This window comes from Microtus pennsylvanicus, chromosome 12, assembly GCF_037038515.1.
Source record: "Microtus pennsylvanicus isolate mMicPen1 chromosome 12, mMicPen1.hap1, whole genome shotgun sequence".
Classification (NCBI taxonomy): Eukaryota; Metazoa; Chordata; class Mammalia; order Rodentia; family Cricetidae; genus Microtus; species Microtus pennsylvanicus.
Window position 1 is genome coordinate 65,353,596 of NC_134590.1, and position 21,703 is coordinate 65,375,298.

A 21,703-nucleotide genomic window follows, 5' to 3' on the forward strand; every position below is an offset into this window, starting at 1 on the left:
GGTTTGCTGGGGGTGGGGTGGCATTTTTGGCAGGGAGTTGTAGATCCAAGCTCTTCAAATAAGATGCTGGAAAGCCTGAGGCCTCCTCTGTCTCAGGGATGGAGGCAAGGCCAACTCTTCCCAGAACACCTCCCAGAGAAAGTCCTCGTAGCCTTTGGAAGAAGGTGCATAGGGCGTTTATAGGGGTGTTTTTATGGCAGTTGGAAAGACTCCCCTGCTCTCCCACCCCAGCCGAGTTCGCAAAGTCAAGAGGGACACAACAATCCCTGGTGTTCAGAGCAGGTTTTCAGCTATGTTCTAGGGCCCAGCCCTCCACAGTTCACACAGCTCCTTGTCTGCCACCCTGAAGCAGATAGAGATGAAGTCCCCTTGCTAAGACTTGAATAAAGCCTGGCTCTAATGGCAAACTGGATCAGGTACCCAGGTCAGTCTCCCACTGTGTGCTCAGTGCCTTCTTGAGAGGAGAGGGCAGACTTGACCTGTCCTTTATGAAGGAGGGCTGTGTGGGATAGGGCTTCAGTGTGGGCCAGAGGAAAGCATGGAGTTCCAGGAGCTAGAAAAAGCCCAACTCACGACCAACTTACCGTGTGTCCAGACCAGTCTGCGTTAGGAAGTTTTCTGTACAGTTACAGGGGAGGAGATCCAGAGTTGGGGCAGGAAGTAACTTGTCCTGAGATACAGCATAAGAGGAGAAAGCATAGCTGGGTGGTAGTGCACACCTTCAATTCCAGCACTTGGGAGGCAGGAGCAGGTAGATCTTTTGAGTTTGAGGCCAACCTGGTCTACAGAGCGAGTCCCAGGACAGACAGGAATACACAGAGAAATTATGTGTTAAAAAGATAAAGGAGAGAGAGCAAGATGTGAACTTGGGGAGCTGGACAGGGATACAGCTTGGTGGTAGAGCATAAGCGTAGCACGTGCAAGGGCCTAGGTTCAATCCCCTAGACCACTGAAACAACCACAAAACCCCATGGGCTTGAGTACAGCTGGCCTGTGTAAGTGGGAGCAAGTAGGCTTGGTGGCCTTGAGACCTCTATCTTCCTCCAGCAGGGAGCAGTGTTGGGCCAGACATACCTTGGCTCACCAGGGACTCAACAGAATCCATTTGCCTCCTGAAGGACCACTTTATCTCACAGGAGGTCCAGGAGGCCAGGCCCACCAGCCCCACCTTCTTGAGGTTGCTCCAAGTGGCAGAAAGAGGCCGTCTGATCCAGATCCCACCTTGGTAACTTTTTCTGACTGGACCATGTCTTCCTCCCATAGGCCCTGCCCCGTCATCTATACCTCCAGCTTAGATGACTTAAGGTCATTGCTACCTTCCCACCCAGACTCCAAAGCCATAAATGTCCCTGAAATGACAGCTGGCTCACACTTCTCCGTGTAAGACCTTCCCTGACTCCTCCCGGGTCCCTGTGTGCTCACACGTCTTCTGAAACCCTCTATGGCCTGACACAACCCTTCTTCCTGCCTCGGCTTCACCTGATAACCTGCATCTCCCAAGTCCTGGTTATCCTGCTTGCTTGAGCTCTGCCCTCAGCCCAGGACTCTCTCTCCCAGCACAGTTCTGGGGAGCCCCCAGGCCTCAGGAATCCTCCACCTTCACCCAACAGAGTTCAGGTCTCTTTTCCATACGGTAAAGCAGCATGACAGCACCATCGTCGGCCTCAACCCTCGCTTCTACTCATCCTACAGCTAGCCCAGGCTGCATGCCCTGTCTGGCCATAGACGAGAGTCACACATTTACTGAGTCCTGCCCCACCTAGTGGCCATCTCCCACTAGGGTCTCAGAGACAGTGACAATACTCAGACTGAAAGTAGGGACATCTGACTCCATAGCTTTCCCTTGCCGTGATAAAATGTCTGAAACAATTGACTTATAAAGAGAAACCTTTTCCCTTGGTCCACAGTTCTGGAGGTGCCATTCTAAAATCAGGTGCCCCGTTGCTGCTTTGGACTCCTGCTGAGGAAAATGCAAGTTCATTAGTATATCCAGACCTGTCTTGGGCTTAGCTCTATTTGAGGTGCCTGGTGGCTGGTCCGTTAACACACTGTTTACCTGGGAAGCCTGAGGATTGTGTTGGATCAGTAGGACACATGTTCAAAAGCTTCACAGACCTGTAACCCCAACATGGAGAAGACAGGCAGGTCCTTGGGGCTGGCCAGCCAGCTAGCCTAGCCTAATCGGTGAGCTACAGGCTGGCGAGAGACTCTGCGTCCATAAAACAAGGTGGGTGGCCACTGAAAACAGCACACATGCAGTCCTGACACATGTCACTTGTTTAGTGGACAGAGAGTTTCCGTTGTTGATAAAAAAAACCGCATGACAATTGGAATGTAGGCAACTGAGGGACAGAGCCGACACAGGACAGACACACCGACACAGGACAGACAAACCGAGACCGCTTCTCAGAATGAAGATTTGTTTGCCCCAGAGGGACAAAGACAGGAGATAGGACATAAGAGAGGGGGTGAAAGGGGGCAAGGTGGGGGCAGGGAGAAAGAATATTTGCCCCAGAGGGACAAAGAACTGCCTCTGGATAGAGAGGAGACAGACGTGGCCCAAAGGCAAAGGGCAGGTTATAAAGAGAAAGGGGAAACCCGTGTTAGAATGAGCTGGTTTGCTTTGGTTGGGCATGTTAACTAGAGTAACCAAAAGGGGCTTTTGATTGCTGGACACAATACTTTGATACTAGACCTTGGTGGTCAGCTTTAGGAGGAGGAAATGGCCAAATAAGGCATTAGACCTTGGTGCTTAGCTTTAGAAATGTAATCTGTTTAGCAAGGAAAAGGGAATGGGGAGAGCAAGACTTCTCAGAGTAGTATTTGCCAGGCTTGGGCCTACTAGAGCCCTTCAGTGATGGCTCTGAATTAGACACTAAAAGTTATTGAATTGGAGCCAGACATGGTGGCACACGTCGCACTCAGGAGGCAGAAACAGGTGGTTTTCTGAGTTCCAGGCCAGTTGTCTACAAAGCAAGTTCCAGGACAGCCAATGCTACACAGAGAAACCCTGTCTCGAAAAAACAAACAGAAAATATTGAACTGGTAAAAATTATGCAAGGTACATTTTTATAGCAGTTAAAAGAAATAGACCCAAAGTTTATGTATAAAGTTGGGCATGGCGCCATCATCTGGGAGGTGGAAAGGAGGGTCATAAATTCAAGGTCATCATCAGCCACGTGGCAAGTTTGAGGCCAGTCTGGTCTACAGGAGACTTTTTCTCAAAAATTAATGAATTAGTTAATCAGTTATTTAATTAATTAAAATTTGTAAAGTTTTTTTTCCCCAAAAAAGGAAAGTTGAGGACAATTGTATTTGAGTTTGAAAGAAGGGATTAGTTCAGCAGCCTAAAGCTCACACCGCTCTTACAGAAGATTCTGGTCCAATTCTCAGCAGCCATGCAGAGCTGGTCACAACTGACTACTGTAACTCCAGCTCTTGGAGATCTGACTCCCTCTTCTGGCCAAAAAAAAAAATTCCTTTATTTTTAAATTAAATTAAGAAAAAGTCTTTTTAAAAAAGAAAAGAAATAGAACTGAAAACAAATAAACAACAACAAAATCAGGACAGCTAAGCTACAAATCTTGCAGCTGACTAGAGGAGGAAGACAGAGAAAAGAAGAAAAGGCCGGAGTGGAGGTCACCTACATGGGAAGAGTAGCCACGAGACAAGGGTTGGGAGCTTCAGAGAAAGCAATGAAGCCCCAAGTACCAAGAAAAGCATAACTGGCCTTCAGTCCACATCCAGAAGAAGGGTACAGAGAGTGTATTTTTAAAATTTTGTTTTGATTTTTCTCAGTACTGAGGCTAGAACTCAGGGCCCAGAGTGCTCGAGGCATGTGTCTCTCCAGCCTGTCTTTGAAAAATAAAGTCACCATTCCTTCACACAGAACACGAAAAGGCTCTAACGTGGTTAGAGAAACACAAGTCGAGGCTACAATCTTGAAGAGTCCCTTGGATGGCCAGAATAGGAATGTATCTAGAAACAGAAAATAACAAACATTGGAAAGGATGAGAAGGTAGAACCTCATCCATCTGGAAACAGAAAGTTCTGTGTTTGCCTTGCAGGGCAGCCTGCATTCAGCCCAAGGAGTCCTTTCTTGTGCATTCAGCTCAACCGATTGACAAGCATATGCCCCCATAAAATTTGCACAAAAACATGTCCCTAGCAGTATTGTTCACAATCAGGAAGTAGAAGGCGCCCAAGTGCTCTGTCCACCAACAGACAGACAGAAGAAGCTCCAGAGCCTGTCCCATGGAAGACAGTGTTCATCCTTAAGAAGTAACAGCGCAAGCCAGGCATAGCTGCACATGCCTTTAATCCCAGCACTTTGGAGGCAGAATCAGGTGGATCTCTGTAAATTCAAGGCCAGCCTGGTCTACAAACAATTCCAGGACAGCTAGGGCTACACAGAGAGATCTTATCTTTTAAAAAAAAAAAAGGTAGAGATACCTGATTCTGACCGCTGGCTTCCACACACACATGCACCAGGTGGGTGCCGAGCACTTGCACACATGTGTACACACACACAAAATAGTATTGGTGAGACAGGGACGGATTTTATTATCCAGTGTTAGCATGCTGGAAACTGGATGACTACCAGCCCATCTTCCAGGAGCTAACAAGAGCTTGAGGCTGTACAAGGCAATAACAAACTCAGAGGTGGGGAAGAAAAATGCATGTTACCTGGGCAGGGCACAAACCCGTAATCCCGGCACTTGGAAGGTCTGGAAAGGAGGATCAGAAGTTCAAAGTCACCTTTGGCTACATGGAGAACGTGGACTACATGAGATCCTGTCTGGAAAAAAAATTAAGAGCCGGGCGGTGGTGGCGCACGCCTTTAATCCCAGCACTTGGGAGGCAGAGGCAGGCGGATCTCTGTGAGTTCGAGACCAGCCTGGTCTACAGAGCTAGTTCCAGGACAGGCTCCAAAGCCACAGCGAAACTCTGTCTCGAAAAACCAAAAAAAAAAAAAAATTAAGTATGCATTATTAGGCATTCTTGGTTAAACTGTGGTCTGCTTGGTAATTGTTTTGGTTTAAGTCCTGCAAGCTTCTTCTGGATTTAGAAAAATTCATTGCTGGAAGGAGCAGTTGGTTTCCCTGGATATGATTGTTCTTCCTTGATGGGGCAACTTCAGTTTCTAACTCAGCCTGGCACTCTGGATGAGGGGTGGAACCTCTTTACTTAAGGCAATTCAACTTTCTATCATCAGCTTTAAGACAGACTCTCCAAGACTTATTTTGTTATGTGTGCACGTGTGTGCATCTATGTGAGGATCTGTGCACATGAGTGCAGGTGTTCTTGGAGACCAGAGAGGTCAGATTCTCCTGGAGCTGGAGTTACCGGCTCTTACAAACTGCCCAGAATGGATGCTGGGAACCAAACTTAGGTCCCCTGACGTCACCTTCTCTCCTGTCCCTAGGCAGACACTTTAAATAAGCATAGCTGTGGAGAGAGATGAGCCGCAATCCGACCCAACATTTAAGGCAATGAAGAAGACAGTGGTGACATGAAGGCAGAGACCCACGCTTATCCTTCTAGTTATTCGTCAAAGGCCCGAGTGAAACTCCATGCTGTGTAGCCAAAGCCACCGCCGAACCTTTGTTACAGTTAGACTAGACGTTTGCACACAACCCAGTGAGTATGCAAAAAAAAAAATCATCAAGCTGTATATAAAGAATGAAAGATTTCTATTGTGTGTAGATCTTATTTCATTAAACCCTTCTCGCATCTTCCTTAACAAAAGCTCAGTAGTGGAGCTCCCCACCAGCATGCCCTAGGCCCTGGATTGGATCCCCAACACTGGAAAAAATTATAAACAAATAAATAAATCTGCCCCAGGGTTATAAAGCCTGGCAAGTGAACTGCCAGAGGGTGTGACAGACAGCGTGGATGCATGTGCACCCTACTCCCCCCACACACCCCTGTGCCTCCCTTCCTGTGGTCTGAGCTCTCTCCTGCCTGCTTCTTCCTAACATGTCTGTTCACACGGAGGCCTCTGCACTCCCTGCAGACTCTCTTAGCTGGTTCCAGCATGATCTACTTTAGGGAAGGTGGGCAGGAATGGATGGACACTGGCTGAGAGCAGTCCTTTCCCATCGCCTAGAAACCTAGAAGGTTCTTGGGTGAGGCAAGGCAGTTCTGTCAACTCCCCCACCTGTGTTTACTCATGCGTGTTGTTGTGGTTGCCTTGGTCCCCTAGATCCTTGGCAAATGCATTGTTCAATGCAGCCTGGGGTGTTTACCTGGGGAGGGTAGTTCTGGGCATGTGCAGGTGGGCTCCTTCCCCAGGTCCTTTGTTTCAAAGGAAGGGAACGTTAAACTTCAGGTGGGTCCACATTCTCGGCAGCCCAGGGTGTGTGCGGAGGTGGGGACTCAACATGCATCCAGCTGTTTACCGAGCTCTCGGATGTCCCCAAGCCCAGTGTTAAGGCTTGCAGTGGGGTAAAAGATGAGGGGTAGGGGTGGAGCTTGTCACCTCGGTCTCTGTGAGGGCCTATGAGCATGGCTCCTGTGGGCCGTGTTCTCCTGTGTCCTCGACCCAGTCCTCTACCAGTGTGAAACTCCCGGAGCTGAGGCTGTGGGACAGCCAAGTCCCTGGGTGAGCTCCATGCCATGCCTTGATTTGCCCATCTATAGAATATACTAAACAATGGTGCCCACCCCTTCTAGGGGGTTGTTTATGTCTAGTAGAGATACTGTGCTCAGAATTCATCGTGGTGTGTGGCACGACCTTACTAAATGTGATCATGCTAGCTATAAGCCACACGGGGGAATTAAAGTTCAAATAAATGCCAGGCCCAATGGTACAGACCTGTGATCTCAGCTGCTTGGGACACTGAGCAGGAAGATCACAAGTTCAAAGTTTGGCTGAGCTACAGAGTGAATACAAAGCCATCCTGAACAATTTAGTGAGACCCTGTCTCAAAATAAAAAGTTAAAAGAGGCCCCGGGCACAGTGTAGTTCAGTGGTAAGACACCTGCATAGCCTAGTTTAAGGCCTGAGCTCACTCTCCAACACCAGAGAGAAATAAAGGGGATTGGGGGAAAAATCAGTTAAAATCACAGCTCTAGCAGCCGGTGGTGCAGACACTGGCAATCAGTCAGCACCCAGCCAGCATGGGCCCTGCCTTCAGGTTTATAAACTGGCGGCAGCAGTGCACCCCTGTGGTCCCGGTACTTGGGAGGTCAACCAGAAGGTTCTGGAGTCTGAAGCCAGCCTGGGTTCCACTGGGAACCACAGTCTCACAACAGCGATCGCAGAAAGCCCAGACTTCGTTATTCTGCTGTTTCCCACAGGAGTGATTGCTAAACGTGCTAATTAGGACAGACAGTGCCCGCCATCGTAGGAAGTTCTGCTGACGGCTCGTGGACAGTAAACTGCTCGGCAATGTACGGCCCAGTCAGAAGGACCCAGAGTTCCTATGAAGACCCAAGCTCCTCTCTTCCTGCCCCTCTTGCCCAGCCTCGGGGTCCCGGGTTGCCTCCCATTAGAGGGATTAGGGAGAGAATGGGGGTCCCGGGTCACCTCCCATCAGAGGGATTAGGGAGAGAAGGGAGACTGGTGGGAACCTGACGGGATTAGGAGCTAATGACAGAGCAGCTGTGGAACCCAATCTCCACAGGCCGCCGCCTGAGGGAAGTGGGTGGTTGGAATGTGAAGTGGGGGTGGGGTGGGGGTGGGGAGTTACCTAACTGCTCCAGAGTGACACACCAGGTGTTCCAGACAGAGGGAAATGGCCAAAGGTGACTCCTTCTCCTGTGGACCCAACTGTATCGGGGCCACAAGTCAGGCAAGGTGCCAGAAGACAGCATCTAGAGTGTCCCACATCCACCTCCTTAAAGAACCCCGAGATAGCTCAGAAAAGAGGCCCCAAAATTGTACATCTAGGATGCTCTAGTTTAGGGATAGTGGGCCTGGGACAGTGGCTTGGTCTAACCTAGCTGTGTTAGCTAAGGCTAGCCCAGGATCATCTCTAGCTATGCACAGTCTCTTGAGACAGCTTTGCTTGCTTGGTGTTTGGTTTGCTGTGTAGCCCAGGCTGTCCTTGAATTTACAACCCCCACACCCCCTCTCAGCCTCCTGAGTGCTGAGACGATAGGTATATGCTGGGTTAAAGGTTTACCTAGAGACAGTAACTGACAGGATGGCCTTTTCCTTATCAGGGCTCCAGAGAAGGGGAAGGGGGCAATCCCCTAGCAATGCATAGAAACCCAGGCAGTCAGTGCTTTCATCTGTGTTAGGGGGCAGAGCTGGTCCTCTGTCAGAGACGAGGGGCCCCAGGAAACACTGGGCAGAGCTGGTCCTCTGTCAGAGATGAGGGGCCCAGGAAACACTGGGCAGAGCTGGTCCTCTGTCAGAGACGAGGGGCCCAGGAAACACTGGGCAGAGCTGGTCCTCTGTCAGAGACGAGGGGCCCAGGAAACACTGGGCTGAAAGGTGTTACAATGAAATCTAGAGCAGGGCTGGCCTCAGGCCCGTGTGGTGGTAGAATGCAGAAAGGGACAGAAAGCAAAGGACACAGGAAACTTCTGGGCTTCCCTGCGCACTGACTGTGGATGGCCCACCAGCTTCTTCACTCCAGGTAGATACTTCTTCCTGGAAGATATGAAAATCTCCCCCAAAACATCCTTGCCCCCAAGGCCATGCTCCTGACCCATCGGAACCCTCAGTACTAATGGGAGCTGTGCATAACCAGAGGCCCCACACATGGGGTTCTGGGTAGACACAGGGGGAGGGTGCCTGGCCTTTCCCTGTGGTCAAGTCTATAAGACCAGTTCCTCGCAACAGAATTTGAAAGACATCAGAAAAGTAGCATCGGCCCTATGAAAAAGACCAGCCTTGAGCATAGACCTTTGAGTCCTGTCTGCTGTCTTCAGCAGCCTGTCTTCTTCTCTTCTTTTTGCAGTACCGGGAATCGAACCCAAGGCTGTAGGCACACTAGGCAAGCTCTATCCAGTACTGCATCCCATCCCACAGACTGTCTGTCTCTTGACTGTGAGTGTTCGCTGCAGCTGAGGGGTGTGAGCATCTCCTTCAAACTCTGAACACCATGCAGGGCGCTCAGTAGGCTGCAGGGCCTCAGACTCCCCCCTGCAGGAGCCAGTGGAGGCTTTTGGGAGCTCCTTCCTTAGGAGCATGAGGAGACTAAGGCTTAGGGAAAGGCTGTACCTCTGAGAAGTGGGGCTCATCCTCCACGGGACTGCCCCTTCTCCAGGACAGTGGTCACTGGAGGCCAGAGAGCGCGGAGGGGGCTCACAGAGAAGGCCAGATCCTTACTTCACAGTTACCTCATCTGGCAGAGGACCTCTGGGCCTGCTGTTTGCTCCACACCTGTCCCAGAGCCAAGCACGGGACCTCACTTAATCCCAGTTATGTAATGTCCAATCTAAAGAATTGGCCTGGAGGAGGCGCCTGAGCCACACCCAGAAGTGGGGGCAAAAGGCTCCAGCTGGGTCTGGACAGACAGAGGAGGCTGGGCCTCTGCCTGCAGTGGTCACTGCTCCTCAGTCTCAGCCAGCACCATGAGTGGCCGAGTTGGAGACCTAAGCCCCAAACAGGCAGAGACCCTGGCCAAGGTAAGAAGAGACGCCCCCCGACCCCCCATAGGACCTCAGAGGGAAGTGGCCGAGAGTGAGGCAGAAAGCATCCCTGGACCCTGCCTCCATCTGTTGACGCGTGTCCTTGACATTGTCTCTTTGCCGTCACCTCTTAAGGGGTCACATCTTACACAGTTCTGTGACATCAGTCCTGACAGAGCAGGTATAACATGTGGGTGACATTACAGAAGTAAACTTGAGCTTGCCCAAGAGCCCGACCCCGGAGCTCTGCCTGGCAGTCCCCCCCCCCCCCGGCCCCGGGTGGGAGCTGAGCATGCAGCTGTTGTCCTCTGGTGGATTCTCCTTTCCTGGGACTAAAAGGAAAGCCAGTCCGTAGGCTCCAGATCCGAGAGACAGACAGAGCGTTGGTGTGCCCACGGCTGAAGGGAAGAGGACGCTTGATCACGAACCTTTCCTTCCTTCAAATCCATGTCTTTGTAATTCTCTCCTCTTCCCGTCCTTTTACAAAGGACATGGATTTGAAGGACAGGAAAGGCTTCCGCCCCTGCCCGCCCTCTATCTATTCCTCTTCCCTCTCCCCCCATTTCTCTGTCCTGTTCACCACCCATCTCTCCTTTTCTCCACTTGCCTACCTATATATAGATCCATTGATCTATTGATCCTTCACTTTTTCTTTCCACCCACCCATTCGCTCGTCCCTCCATTCTGCCTTTGTCCGCGCACTCACCCACCTACGCCACTGTCAGGCTGAGGGAGAGAGCCAAGGAGAGGTGATTACCGAATCTGGAGTGGAGAGGCCAAGGCTCGGTGTGAGAAACTCACCAACAGGCATCTTTCTTTCCAGTTCCGAGAAAACGTCCAGGATGTGCTGCCTGCCCTGCCCAACCCTGATGATTACTTTCTTCTTCGTTGGCTCCGAGGTGAGGGGAGAGGTGGGGATACTGAAGATGAGGGGGCAGCAAGAGGGCCTGGGTCCCCACAGCTTCATCACAATCCGTGGCTCTCAGGATCTGACCACACCATCCTGTTTCGCATGCTCAGGTCTAGGAGAGCAGAGGGAGAGGCAGGTTCCTATCAAATTCCTAGGGTCCCCCATTGCTTTGACTTGTTAGGGGCAAAGCAGCGCAGCCCTGTCCCATCTTCACCTTCCCCCATCTTTCCTCAGCTCGGAGCTTTGACTTGCAGAAATCAGAGGCCATGCTTCGCAAGGTAAAGCATCAGCCCCAGAATTTGAAGATGGTATTTATATGGGGGGCAGGGAAAGCATCAGCCCCAGAATTTGGAGATGGTATTTATATGGGGGCAGGGAAAGCATCAGCCCCAGAATTTGGAGATGGTATTTATATGGGGGCAGGGAAAGCATCAGCCCCAGAATTTGGAGATGGTATTTATATGGGGGCAGCGTGGGGGAAATCAATGCCTCATACCCCTACATCCATGCCCTTTTCAGGGAGCTGGGAGCCTCATGGGCCCTAACCATCCCTTTTGTTTTCAGTACATGGAGTTCCGGAAGACCATGGACATCGATCACATCCTTGATTGGCAGCCCCCAGAGGTGAGCCCCACCCCCAAACACTCAAGCAGCTTCTGGCCACTGGAGACCATTTGGGAGGTCAGCAAGCAGAGATGCCCTTGGAAGCCATTAACCCCACAGGGCCTTTTCTATAAGAGTAATGAAAATCCCTGCATCAAGAGTTCCATCATTGGCTGGGCATGATGAGAGATTCCCAGCACTTGCGAGGCAGAGGCAGGTGGATTTCTCGGTTTGAGGTCAACCTAGTCTACAGAGTGAGTTCCAGGACAGCCTGAGTCACACAGAGAAACTCACTCTGTTATGAAAAACCAAAATGATGATGATAATAATGATAATAATAAGTCCCAGTATGAGTTCATTTAATCACCTGAACACTATGAGACAGGTGTTATCATCCCTTGCATCCAGCAAAAATCCAGCAACTTGCCCAAAGTCCCACAGTCCCATGGTGAGGCTGGGGTTTGAACTTAGCCCTGCTTGGCCTCTCAAACTTGTACCTGAGACACTGTGGCCAGTCAGTCCCTCTGTGTTTCTACCCACTCCAGAGTTTCAAAGCATCCTGTCCAGGTGAGAAAGCAACAATCCATCAAGGGACTGGTAAGAGTGGTACCCACAATGGGGTCACAGTAACATGGTCTCAGAGGTGTAGACAGTATGCCATGTCTGCCAGAATTTATCAGAAAGCAAGAATCTGAGCCATCTTATGCAAGAGGAGGTGGGATGGAGCTCAGAAAGGTGGCATCGCTTGCTCAAGGACATGGAACAGAGAAACATCAGTGTCTGTGTTTGAACCATATCTGCTGACCTTCAGAACTGACATCCTCTATCACTAAACAAGACACGGATGGCACTGCAGGCAGGACCAATGAGCCCAGAAGCCTGAAGTCAGGCTGGGCTGGTACTGGGGGTCCCAGAGAGGTGTATATGCCAAGTGTCATGTATCTTTCCACGTCCAGGTGATCCAGAAGTATATGCCTGGCGGCCTGTGTGGCTATGACCGTGATGGCTGCCCCGTTTGGTACGACATCATTGGGCCACTGGACCCCAAAGGGTTGCTTTTCTCAGTCACCAAGCAGGACCTTTTGAAGACCAAGATGAGGGACTGTGAGCGCATCCTGCACGAGTGTGACCTGCAGACAGAGCGGGTGAGGTTCTGACTGGATAGGATGGGTGACTGGAAGCAGGAGAGACGACCAGGGTTGGTGGTCCCGAGAACACGCCAGTGTTCTCTACTATCCTGGTCAGAGGACTCTCATCTCAGGTCAGAAAGCTCCACTGCTTATCAGCTGTGTGCCTCACCCTTGGCAGGACAGTCTGCAAAGAGTAAGGGATGATAACAGAGAGGATGTTCTCCAGCTTATGATGGGGTCCGTCTTAATAAACCTAATAAAAACTCTAAGTTTAAAATAACACTAGTTGGAGATAAAGCTAAAACTTCTGACCCACTCAGCATCATAGCGTAGACTAACTAGCCTGCCTCAGGTGTGTGCAGAGTGTTTTCATTAGAATACAGATGGACCCCAGAAGACAACACCATCCTGAATATTGCTAGATCAGAAAAAAATCAAAACTCACCAATCAGACTAAGGAGTTGACTGAATGTGTTCTTCACACCATCATAAAGTTTTTAAAAAGTATTAAGTCAAGCTATTGTCAGTGAAAGGATGGGTGGAAGCACGGATGGGTGGATGGATAGGTAGGTGGGTGGATGGGTGGGTAGGTGATAGATGGATGGGTGGGCGAATGGATGAATGGGTGGATAGATGGGTGGGTGGGTGGATGGATGGGTGGGTGGGGGATGGATGGATGGGTGGGTGGGTGGGTGGATAGGTGGGTGGATGAGTGGGGAAATGTGTTCATTCTTTTCCACTTGCTACTTTGAGGACAGAGTGGAGGTTTGGAAGCACCCTGAGGGTCATATACTTGGGTCTCCAGTTCCCAAGCCTACACTTTGACCCTGGCTCTGTCCCTTGCTCATCCTCACAGCTGGGAAGGAAGATTGAGACCATTGTGATGATATTCGACTGTGAGGGTCTGGGACTGAAGCACTTCTGGAAACCTCTGGTGGAAGTATACCAGGAGGTGAGGAAGCCCAGTGGTGGATGTGCACTCGCGCGCGGGCACACACACACACACACACACACACACACTTGGGTGACACGCTTGGCCTGCTTTGACCTTGCAGTTTACCTAGAACACAAATTAATAAAAGGTGATTTCTTTCCTAGGCCCCACCCACCAAGGAAACCTTAGTAGGACTCCTAGAAAGTCTGCAGAGTAGATCTTAGGAGAGCACAGGGCCTGCTTCCACAGACAGTCCCAGACCTGTCAGTCCCTTGGCAGGTCACACACACCCAGCTCTACCCTAGGCCCCCACTATGCTTCAGGCTCCTCACATCCAGAACGGGGGCAGTGAGTCCAGGAGACTCGGAGAGTCTGTAAAGCATGTGCACGATGCCAGGCGACACTGAACATCTGACGTGTGTCCTCACACGGTTCTCTTCTGCTGTTTAAACGATGGCGTGGTTCCCGTGAGCATTTGGCTCTTAGTCTGAGTGAAAAGGTTCCCTTGAGAGGCCAATGGAGGCGATACCGAAAAGGAAACCCTCCAGGCAGGAGATGGCAAAGGGGGAAAGGGGAGAAGGTGTGGGCTCTGAGAGGGTTTTCTTGGTTCCACAGTTCTTTGGCCTCCTTGAAGAGAACTACCCAGAGACCCTGAAGTTCATGCTCATTGTGAAGGGTGAGTGAGAAGTGACTGCCCCTCCTTGGGCCTCCACAGTTTTGCCATTCACTCTTGGGGCTCAGTGCCTTCCCCTGGGGCTGTTGTGGGAAGGTTTGCTTGCTGTCTGCATGCTGACCGCTTGACTCTGCACAGAGGAAGGCTCAGGCAATGGTAGCAGCTAGCTTCACTAGCTCCTCTTCCCCTCTCCCACCCATGATCCTCTCTCCCTCCTCAGACTGTCTCTGGCCCTATAGGCCCAGGCTGGCCTTGAACTCACTCCATAGCTCACACAGACCTTACACTTGCAGTCTTCCTGCCTCAGCCTTCATAATGTATGAGATTACAAGTCTGCCCCACCAGGTCTATTCTCCTATTCATTCTGGTTTTCTTTTTTCTTTTTCTTTCTTTCTTTTTTTTTTTTTTTGAGGAGGAGGGGTAATTTTGTTTGTTTGTTTGTTGAGACAGGATCTAACTTGTAGCTCTGGCTGTCCTGAAACTCACTCTGTAGACCAGGTTGACCTCGAACTTACAGAGATCCACCTGCCTCTGCCTCCTGTGTGCTGACTAAAGACAAGTGCCATCACCGCCCAGCTCACTGTTTTTCTGAGCAAGTTATCTACCCTATGAAGGGCTCTAAGCCTATGCCTGTGGTGTATGTCCCAGGCCTGGTACCATTCTGGGTGCTCACTAGCCATTTAAGTGGCTGTTCCTCGGGTAGGTACAGGTAGGTAGAAGGATGGTTTGTTTGTAACTGTTGGTGGAGGCTGCTTGTTTGTTCCCAGCCACCCAGACCTGAAATAATCACACAGAAACTGTATAATTAAAACATTGCTTGGCCAATAGCTTAAGCGTATTTTTAGCTAGCTCTTATATCTTAAATTAACCCATTTCTATTATTTTATATTTTATCACGAGGATTGTGGTTTACCAGTAAGGTTCTGGCTGGCAGCTCATATCTTTCTCCTCTGGTGGCTACATGGCATCTCTCTGACACTGCCTACTCTCTCTATACATCTCTGAATTTTCTGCCTGACTTTACTCTGTTAATCCATTGGCTGAAAGTAGCTTCTTTACTAACCAATGGTAATAAAACATTTTAATAGCATACAGAGAGGGAATCCCACATCAGGTAACTCATTGTTTGGTTAGTTGTCCAGTTGATTTACTAGTTGGTTGGCTGACTAACCAAATAACTAGTGATGGATTGGAGAGTTGACTGGGCTGGCTGATTGGTTGACTGACTTTGAGCTTAGCTGATTGATTGTATGGCTATCATTTTGGTGACTGGTTGCTTGGGTGGATGCCTGGCATGTTGGTTGATGGCTGGCTAGGTTGTTCTTCAGCTGAATTTGCATTGTCAGCTGGTTATTGGGATCACTGGCTCTTTGTGTGAATGGTTGGTAGCTGGAGTGAGCCGTTAATCAGCTGTCCAGCTGGTTGGTCAGCGGACCAGCCAATTGATTTTCTGTTTGGTTGACTTGATGAGTTTGACTTATGTGAGTTGGTAGATTATTTATTTGTTAGCAGGCTGGTTAGCTTATTGGTTGGGTGATGAGGAGGCTGGTGACTGGTTTATTTGTGGGGCAGGTAGGCAATGGATGGATGGATGGTTAGTTGGCTATTTCTTGGGTGATTGGGTCAGAGTCTGGGCTGGAAGGGGTCCTTTACGATTCTATATCACTGGCCGTGTTCATTGAGGAAAAGTTGCCCCATGGCTTGATTTCTCCTGTTCTTCTTCTTGTATCTTTCCAGCTACCAAACTGTTCCCTGTGGGCTACAACCTCATGAAGCCATTCCTGAGTGAGGACACACGGAGGAAAATTGTGGTGTTGGGAAGTAAGTTGTTCCAGGGCCCCTATCCCTGTGCCTCACACATAAGCTTTAGAGTGACGGTGGTCCATCATCCCTGCCAGCACTCAACATGTGCCTGCAGTCACAAGCTCCTTCTTCCCTGTGGTGAGATGGGGCTCATAACATAGAGCTAAGTCATTTCCTAGGCCCTATACCCTGCCTTCACCCTCGGGTGAGTGCCTCCTGCACCTATAAGTTTCTGCTCTGTTGCTTCTCAACCTTGGCTCTACGTGCCCTGGCTTCCCTTCTGCACCTGCACATCCAGCCAGTGCTTCTAATGACAGCTCAGACTGAGGAGGAAAAGCAGGAGGCATAGCCAGGACTCAGAGAAGGAAGTCTGACACAGAGGTCTGGACAGGTGCAGACAGATGCATCATTCGGTGGATTCTGGGTAGCCGCAGGAGCTGTGCTGCAGGATGATACTGCTTTTTGTTGTTTTGTTTTGTTCTTTGAGGCAGGGTTTTGTGTAGCTCATGCTGACTTCAGACTCAGTAAGTAACCAAAGAGAACCTTGAACTCCTGATCCCTCTTCTTCCAGTAGATACAAGAGTGCACCATCCTACCCAGAAATTCACAACTGAATAGTGACTAAAGAAATATTGTCAAGGGGCTGGAGAGATGGCTCAGCGGTTAAGAGCATTGCCTGCTCTTCCAGAGGTCCTGAGTTCAATTCCCAGCAACCACATGGTGGCTCACAACCATCTGTGATAAGGTCTGGTGCCCTCTTCAGGCATGCACGGAGACAGAATATTGTATACATAATAAATAAATATTTTTTAAAAAAGAAATATTGTCAAGTGGGAAAAAATGGAAGTAGATCAGAAAGCCACACATACGGTGAATAGAGAAGACCTACTCAGTGACTGTACCTTGAAGCATGATGGAATAAGTTCTAGCCTCAGAATTCATGGTACAAAGAAAAACCTGGTGTGTTAGCACACACTTGGTAATCCCAGCACTGAGGATGTGGAGTCAGAAAGATCCCTAGGGCTCACTGGCTGGAAGCCTAGCCTGATTGGTGATCCTAGGCCAATGAGAGACTTGTCTCAAAAAATAAAAAAAAAAATCAAAATAGACAGGCCCTGAAGAATGTTGCCATAGGTTTCCCTCTGACCTCCACGAAGGTGCACATACGTGCCTGTCCATGTTCACACACATGTGCACCTACACACAAGCCATATGGACAATATAATTTGTTTTTCTAAGTTGTACTGGACTGGAATGATGGTTCAGCTGCCCCCAAGTTGATGACCTGAGGGCCAGCCATCCCAGAATCCACACAGCAGAAGGAGAATTCTCTTACATCCTTGTGTATGCTGTGATATGTGACTCCTCCACACACAAAATAAATAAATATAATTTAAAAAATAATAAAACAAGTATATGCAAAACAAAGAGAAATTTTTAGAAGGAAATACCAACAGAATAGATCATGCTTGTAAAGGTATTGTTTGTATGCCGGGTGATGGTGGCACCTGCCTTTAATCCTAGCACTTGGGAGGCAGAGGTAGGCAGATCTTTGTGAGTCTGAGGCCAGCCTGGTCTACAAGAGCTAGTTCCAGGACAGGCTCCAAAGTTACAGAGAAACCATGTCACAAAAAAACAAAATAAGGTATTGTTTGTATTTTCCTGTTTTCTCAGTTTTATGTTTTCTCATATTACTATAAATAAGAAAAATAATTACTTTTTATTTATTTTTGTTTTGTTTTTTGAGACAAAGTGGCCTCAAATTCACCATTCTCCTGCCTCAGTCTCATGGATACTGAGACCACCATTGTATGCCATTGTTCTGACAAGAGTTGCTTTTAAAAGTGGCAGAGGTGGGTTGTGAGTGTAGCTCGGCCACAGAGTACTTGCCCAGCATATGTGAGGCCCTGGAAACATCCATTGCATGATGAAATAAGTAGACAGACAGAAAGACAGACAGAGAGATAGGATAGGGTAAATGGGGGGGGGGGGAACCACCACCACCAACAAACCCTAACTCTATAACACAAATCAGTGAGCCTGAGCTTGGAGGAAAACCATCTCCCAAGCAGAATGTTCAGATCATCTGATTATGTGAGCTGAGGATCTAGACGTGGGGGTGGGAGTCTTATGTTCTTCAATATTCCTTTTTTCCCAATACCCCAACTCCTACCTCCACCTGGTTTCACTATGAAGGAGAGCTTGACGGATGACAAGATAGCCTGGTTGTGGGGAGGCACCAAATCCTGGTGCGACGTGAACCCAAGTCTATGCCCTCTATTCCCCTGGGTGCCCTACAAGGCTCAGTACACTTAGCCCAGCATTCCAGGGGTTTCCTATTTCCCACTGGAGAGAAGGAATATTCCACAGCCACAATGGGTCAAGGAGACCTGGCAGTTATCCCTGGCAGCAAGCTCAGGGTATGTTGGCGGATGTGGGGGACTGTTTGGTTCTTCCACATGTGATAACTACGATTCATCTCCCTCCACCTAGACAGCTGGAAAGAAGGCCTGCTGAAACTCATCAGTCCTGAGGAGCTGCCTGCTCATTTTGGGGGAACTCTGACTGACCCAGATGGGAACCCCAAATGTTTGACCAAGGTACACAGAGCCTGAGGACAGGAAGGGGTTGGAGGAACAGAGATGGGTTACTTCCCCGTCCACCTATTCATTCCACAAACGAATACAGACCGACCCTAGGGTATAGAGACCAGGTATTCAGCTAGTGGGTGTGTGGGTATGCGGGGGGGGGGGGCGATCCAACTTATTAGGACTCATGAGAGCTACTGAGAAGATACGCAGAAAAAGGTGAAATGGAGTTTTGATTTGGGAATAAGCTGGAAGAAGAAGCTTCCAGCGGAAGTGCTGGCCCAGCCTAGAGAGCCAGGAAAGGCTTTGGGGAAGGGGAGCAGAAATCTTCCCAGTGATGATAAGAAGTATCTCTGGTACAAGAAATGACCCCAGAGGGGCTGAAAAGATGGCTCAGAGGTTAAGAACGCTGACTGCTTGCTCTTCCAGAGGTCCCAAGTTCAATTCCCAGAAACCACGTAGTGGCTCACAACCATCTACAATGAGATCTGGTACCCTCTTCTGGCCTGCAGACATACATGGAGACAGAACACTGTGTACATAATAAATAAAATTTTAAAAAAAGAAAGAAAGAAATGACTCCAGAATCTATTCTAGATCAACTATGGTGGGGAGATCCCCAAGTCCATGTATGTGCGGGACCAGGTGAAGACTCAGTACGAGCACTCGGTGCAGATTAGCCGTGGCTCCTCACACCAGGTGGAATATGAGATCCTGTTTCCAGGCTGTGTCCTCAGGTAGGGACAGATCGTCCGTCGCTCATCCCCTGGCTGGGTTCTGACCCCTCAGTGACCCATCACACTGAGCAGCGACCTGACCTCTCACAGGTGGCAGTTCTCATCTGATGGTGCAGACATCGGCTTCGGAGTTTTCCTCAAGACCAAGATGGGGGAGAGGCAGAAGGCTGGGGAGATGACTGAGGTGCTAACCAGCCAGCGCTACAATGCTCACATGGTACCTGAGGATGGGAGCCTCACCTGCTCAGAGGCTGGCGTCTGTAAGTCCACCCCAGTCGTGCACGGGCTCTGAAAATAGGAGCTACCTTCCACATGGCTTAAAGGATGAACATGGGCAGTGGTCCCCTTCCCCACAAACATATCAGGGCATACATTCCAGGTCAGAGCCTTCATTCATTCCCAAGCCATATTCACGGACACCTCATGTGCACCAAGGGTCAGAGACACATCCCTGAGGGATGGGGAGTGCTTGGGCCACAGGAAACAAGCAAAGGATAATAGGGCATGGTTTCCTTTGCCCATTTGAGGCCATGAGAAGTAAGCCAACTTATGCACAGCCTCAAAACAGGATGCCATGTTTCCTCAGCCTCAGTGTGGGTGCACAAGTGCCAAATTCTGCCCAATCTGGGAAGGATCATTTGCTGGGTCACCCAGGGCCTGAGGATTAAGACCATCACCTCGGGCTATGCCCGGCCCCCACTTTGTCCAGGAGGGCTGGAAAGCTTCTGTTGCTCTCATGTCTCTTCATGTTTGTGTGCAGTTGTGAAGACAATGGGATGTAATTAACACCCATTGTTCTCACTGTTGAGGCAACTAAAGCCCATTGTGGATGAATGCCAGGAGGAGTGACCGTCAGCTTACAGGCTCTGCCCAGGATGCTGGGTCCCATGGGGAAATAAAAGGAGCGGTGGGAGGTGGGAAGTCGTACCAGCTTTGCAGGCACAGCCAGTGGGAACTAATCTTCCATTTGTCTCCTAGATGTCCTGCGCTTTGACAATACCTATAGCTTTGTGCATGCCAAGAAAGTCAGCTTCACGGTGGAAGTGCTTCTCCCAGATGAGGGCATGCAGAAATACGATGAGGAGCTCACCCCTATCTAGACGGATGTCCTGCTTCTCAGAGACCCCGAACCTCAGTTTTCTCTCTACTCTTCCTTTCATTTCTACAATTGATCATTAGTCCGGCTGACTGTGTGATACCAGTGAGCAGAGAAAGAGAGTGTCACAGAGGCCCAGGAATAGGGAAATGTCTCTGCTTGGCTTCATCTAGCCTAAGATAGTTGTGCTTGACTCCCTCCCTGTGAGCTGTAAGCAACTCGAGCTGAAGATTATCTGAACCCTTTCCACTTCCACTCGCTATATAGTAGGCTCTTAGTGTATTCCCGTAGGTTAAACAGAGGACCAGCAGGCAGAGACCAGTGGCTCACGGGAATCATAAGTAGGAGACACAACAGCAGATTTCAGCACCCCGGACAGATCCACACTTGGCAACGACCCAGGCCGTGCAACCTGACAGAGGTTTCCTTTTGGGAGTTTCAGACACAAAAGCTCCTCACCTCTGGCAGGAGGCGCATACTCCTGACTTTGCCTGACCCACGGGCACGGGCCCCACCCATTATTCCCATAAACACCTCCTTCCTTTTGACCTCACAGCACATATTTTCAGCAATTAAAATAATTTTCCCCAAAGCAAAAGAAGTCACGACCAATTCTCTCTGCTGCTGGGCAAAGCAATAATGACAGCTGTTGTTTGATGAGGAGTGTCACCGTCCCAAGTGCTTTACAAGTTTAGCACATGCCATCTTCACACCACCCCAATACCCTTATTAAAGTCACTTTATGAATGAGGAAACTGGGCTCAGAGAGGCTGACCTAGCCACTTCATGTCATATAGCCTTAAGCGGCAGATCTAGAACCTGAGTATTTGTTTATTTAGTCAGAAGGTATTGCTCTAAACTGCCCCCATGATGCCCCATCAAAAGACTCTGCTCTGACAAGGAGAAAAGAAATGGTTTGATTGCCCCGCACCCTTCAGTAGAGTGTACTGGGTAACCCCACCCCTCCAGTACCTTTTTGTAGATGGAAGAGGTAACCACCCTGATTGGACAGCCCGAGTAATCAAGAGCCACATTGCTTAAGCAGATTGTTCAAAGGGTCTCACAGAGGGCTGGAAGGGTCTTGCACTCCTGGGCCTGGTGTTCTGTCCTCTGCTAGCTCTGTGTCTGTAGAAATGACCACATGATGTTCACCACAGCCCCGGGGAGCTGGGACAAGGCTTCCAGTTTCTTTCTCAGCTTCTTGTCCTGTGCATGGTACATAGACACCGGCTTGCATGCCCATCTCCTGGTGCAATGCTTGCCAAGAGATGACTAGTTCATAGAATGAGCATGGGCCAGAACCCAAGGGCCCTGCTGATGCCATAAGATGCACTGTGAGTGGCAGATGAATGTGAAACCTGACTTGCCAAGCTAATGATATTCTGTGGAGGGGAGTAGAGCCATGCACACACTTAAGGGCACAGGCTCTCTTATGCCCATCTTATAGATGGGAACTGTCTTAGTGGGCTGGAGAGATGGCTCAGAGGTTAAGAGCATTGCCTGCTCTTCCAAAGGTCCTGAGTTCAATTCCCAGCAACCACATGGTGGCTCACAACCATCTGTAATGGGGTCTGGTGCCCTCCTCTGGCCTGCAGGCATACACACAGACAGAATATTGTGTACATAATAATTATTTTTTAAAAA

The 21,703-nt window shown here is 49.6% G+C and overlaps 1 protein-coding gene across 3 annotated transcripts; it reads left to right on the forward strand.

Moving 5' to 3' along the window:
* The first annotated feature begins 9,528 nt into the window (after nt 1-9,528).
* Nucleotides 9,529-20,063, forward strand: LOC142832634 (SEC14-like protein 3). 3 transcript variants are annotated; one of them, XM_075943239.1, is made up of 12 exons: nt 9,529-9,582; nt 10,409-10,484; nt 10,730-10,773; nt 11,060-11,119; nt 12,055-12,243; nt 13,085-13,180; nt 13,778-13,838; nt 15,573-15,663; nt 18,136-18,238; nt 18,824-18,963; nt 19,054-19,223; nt 19,942-20,063. In XM_075943239.1, the coding sequence occupies exons 1-12, from the start codon at nt 9,529-9,531 to the stop codon at nt 20,061-20,063; spliced, it is 1,206 nt and encodes a 401-aa protein (XP_075799354.1). The 3 variants fall into 3 exon arrangements, with proteins under 3 accessions (XP_075799354.1, XP_075799355.1, XP_075799356.1); XM_075943240.1 differs by having other exon boundaries at nt 15,573-15,660; XM_075943241.1 differs by having other exon boundaries at nt 15,573-15,656; nt 18,132-18,238.
* The last annotated feature ends 1,640 nt before the right edge of the window (nt 20,064-21,703 follow it).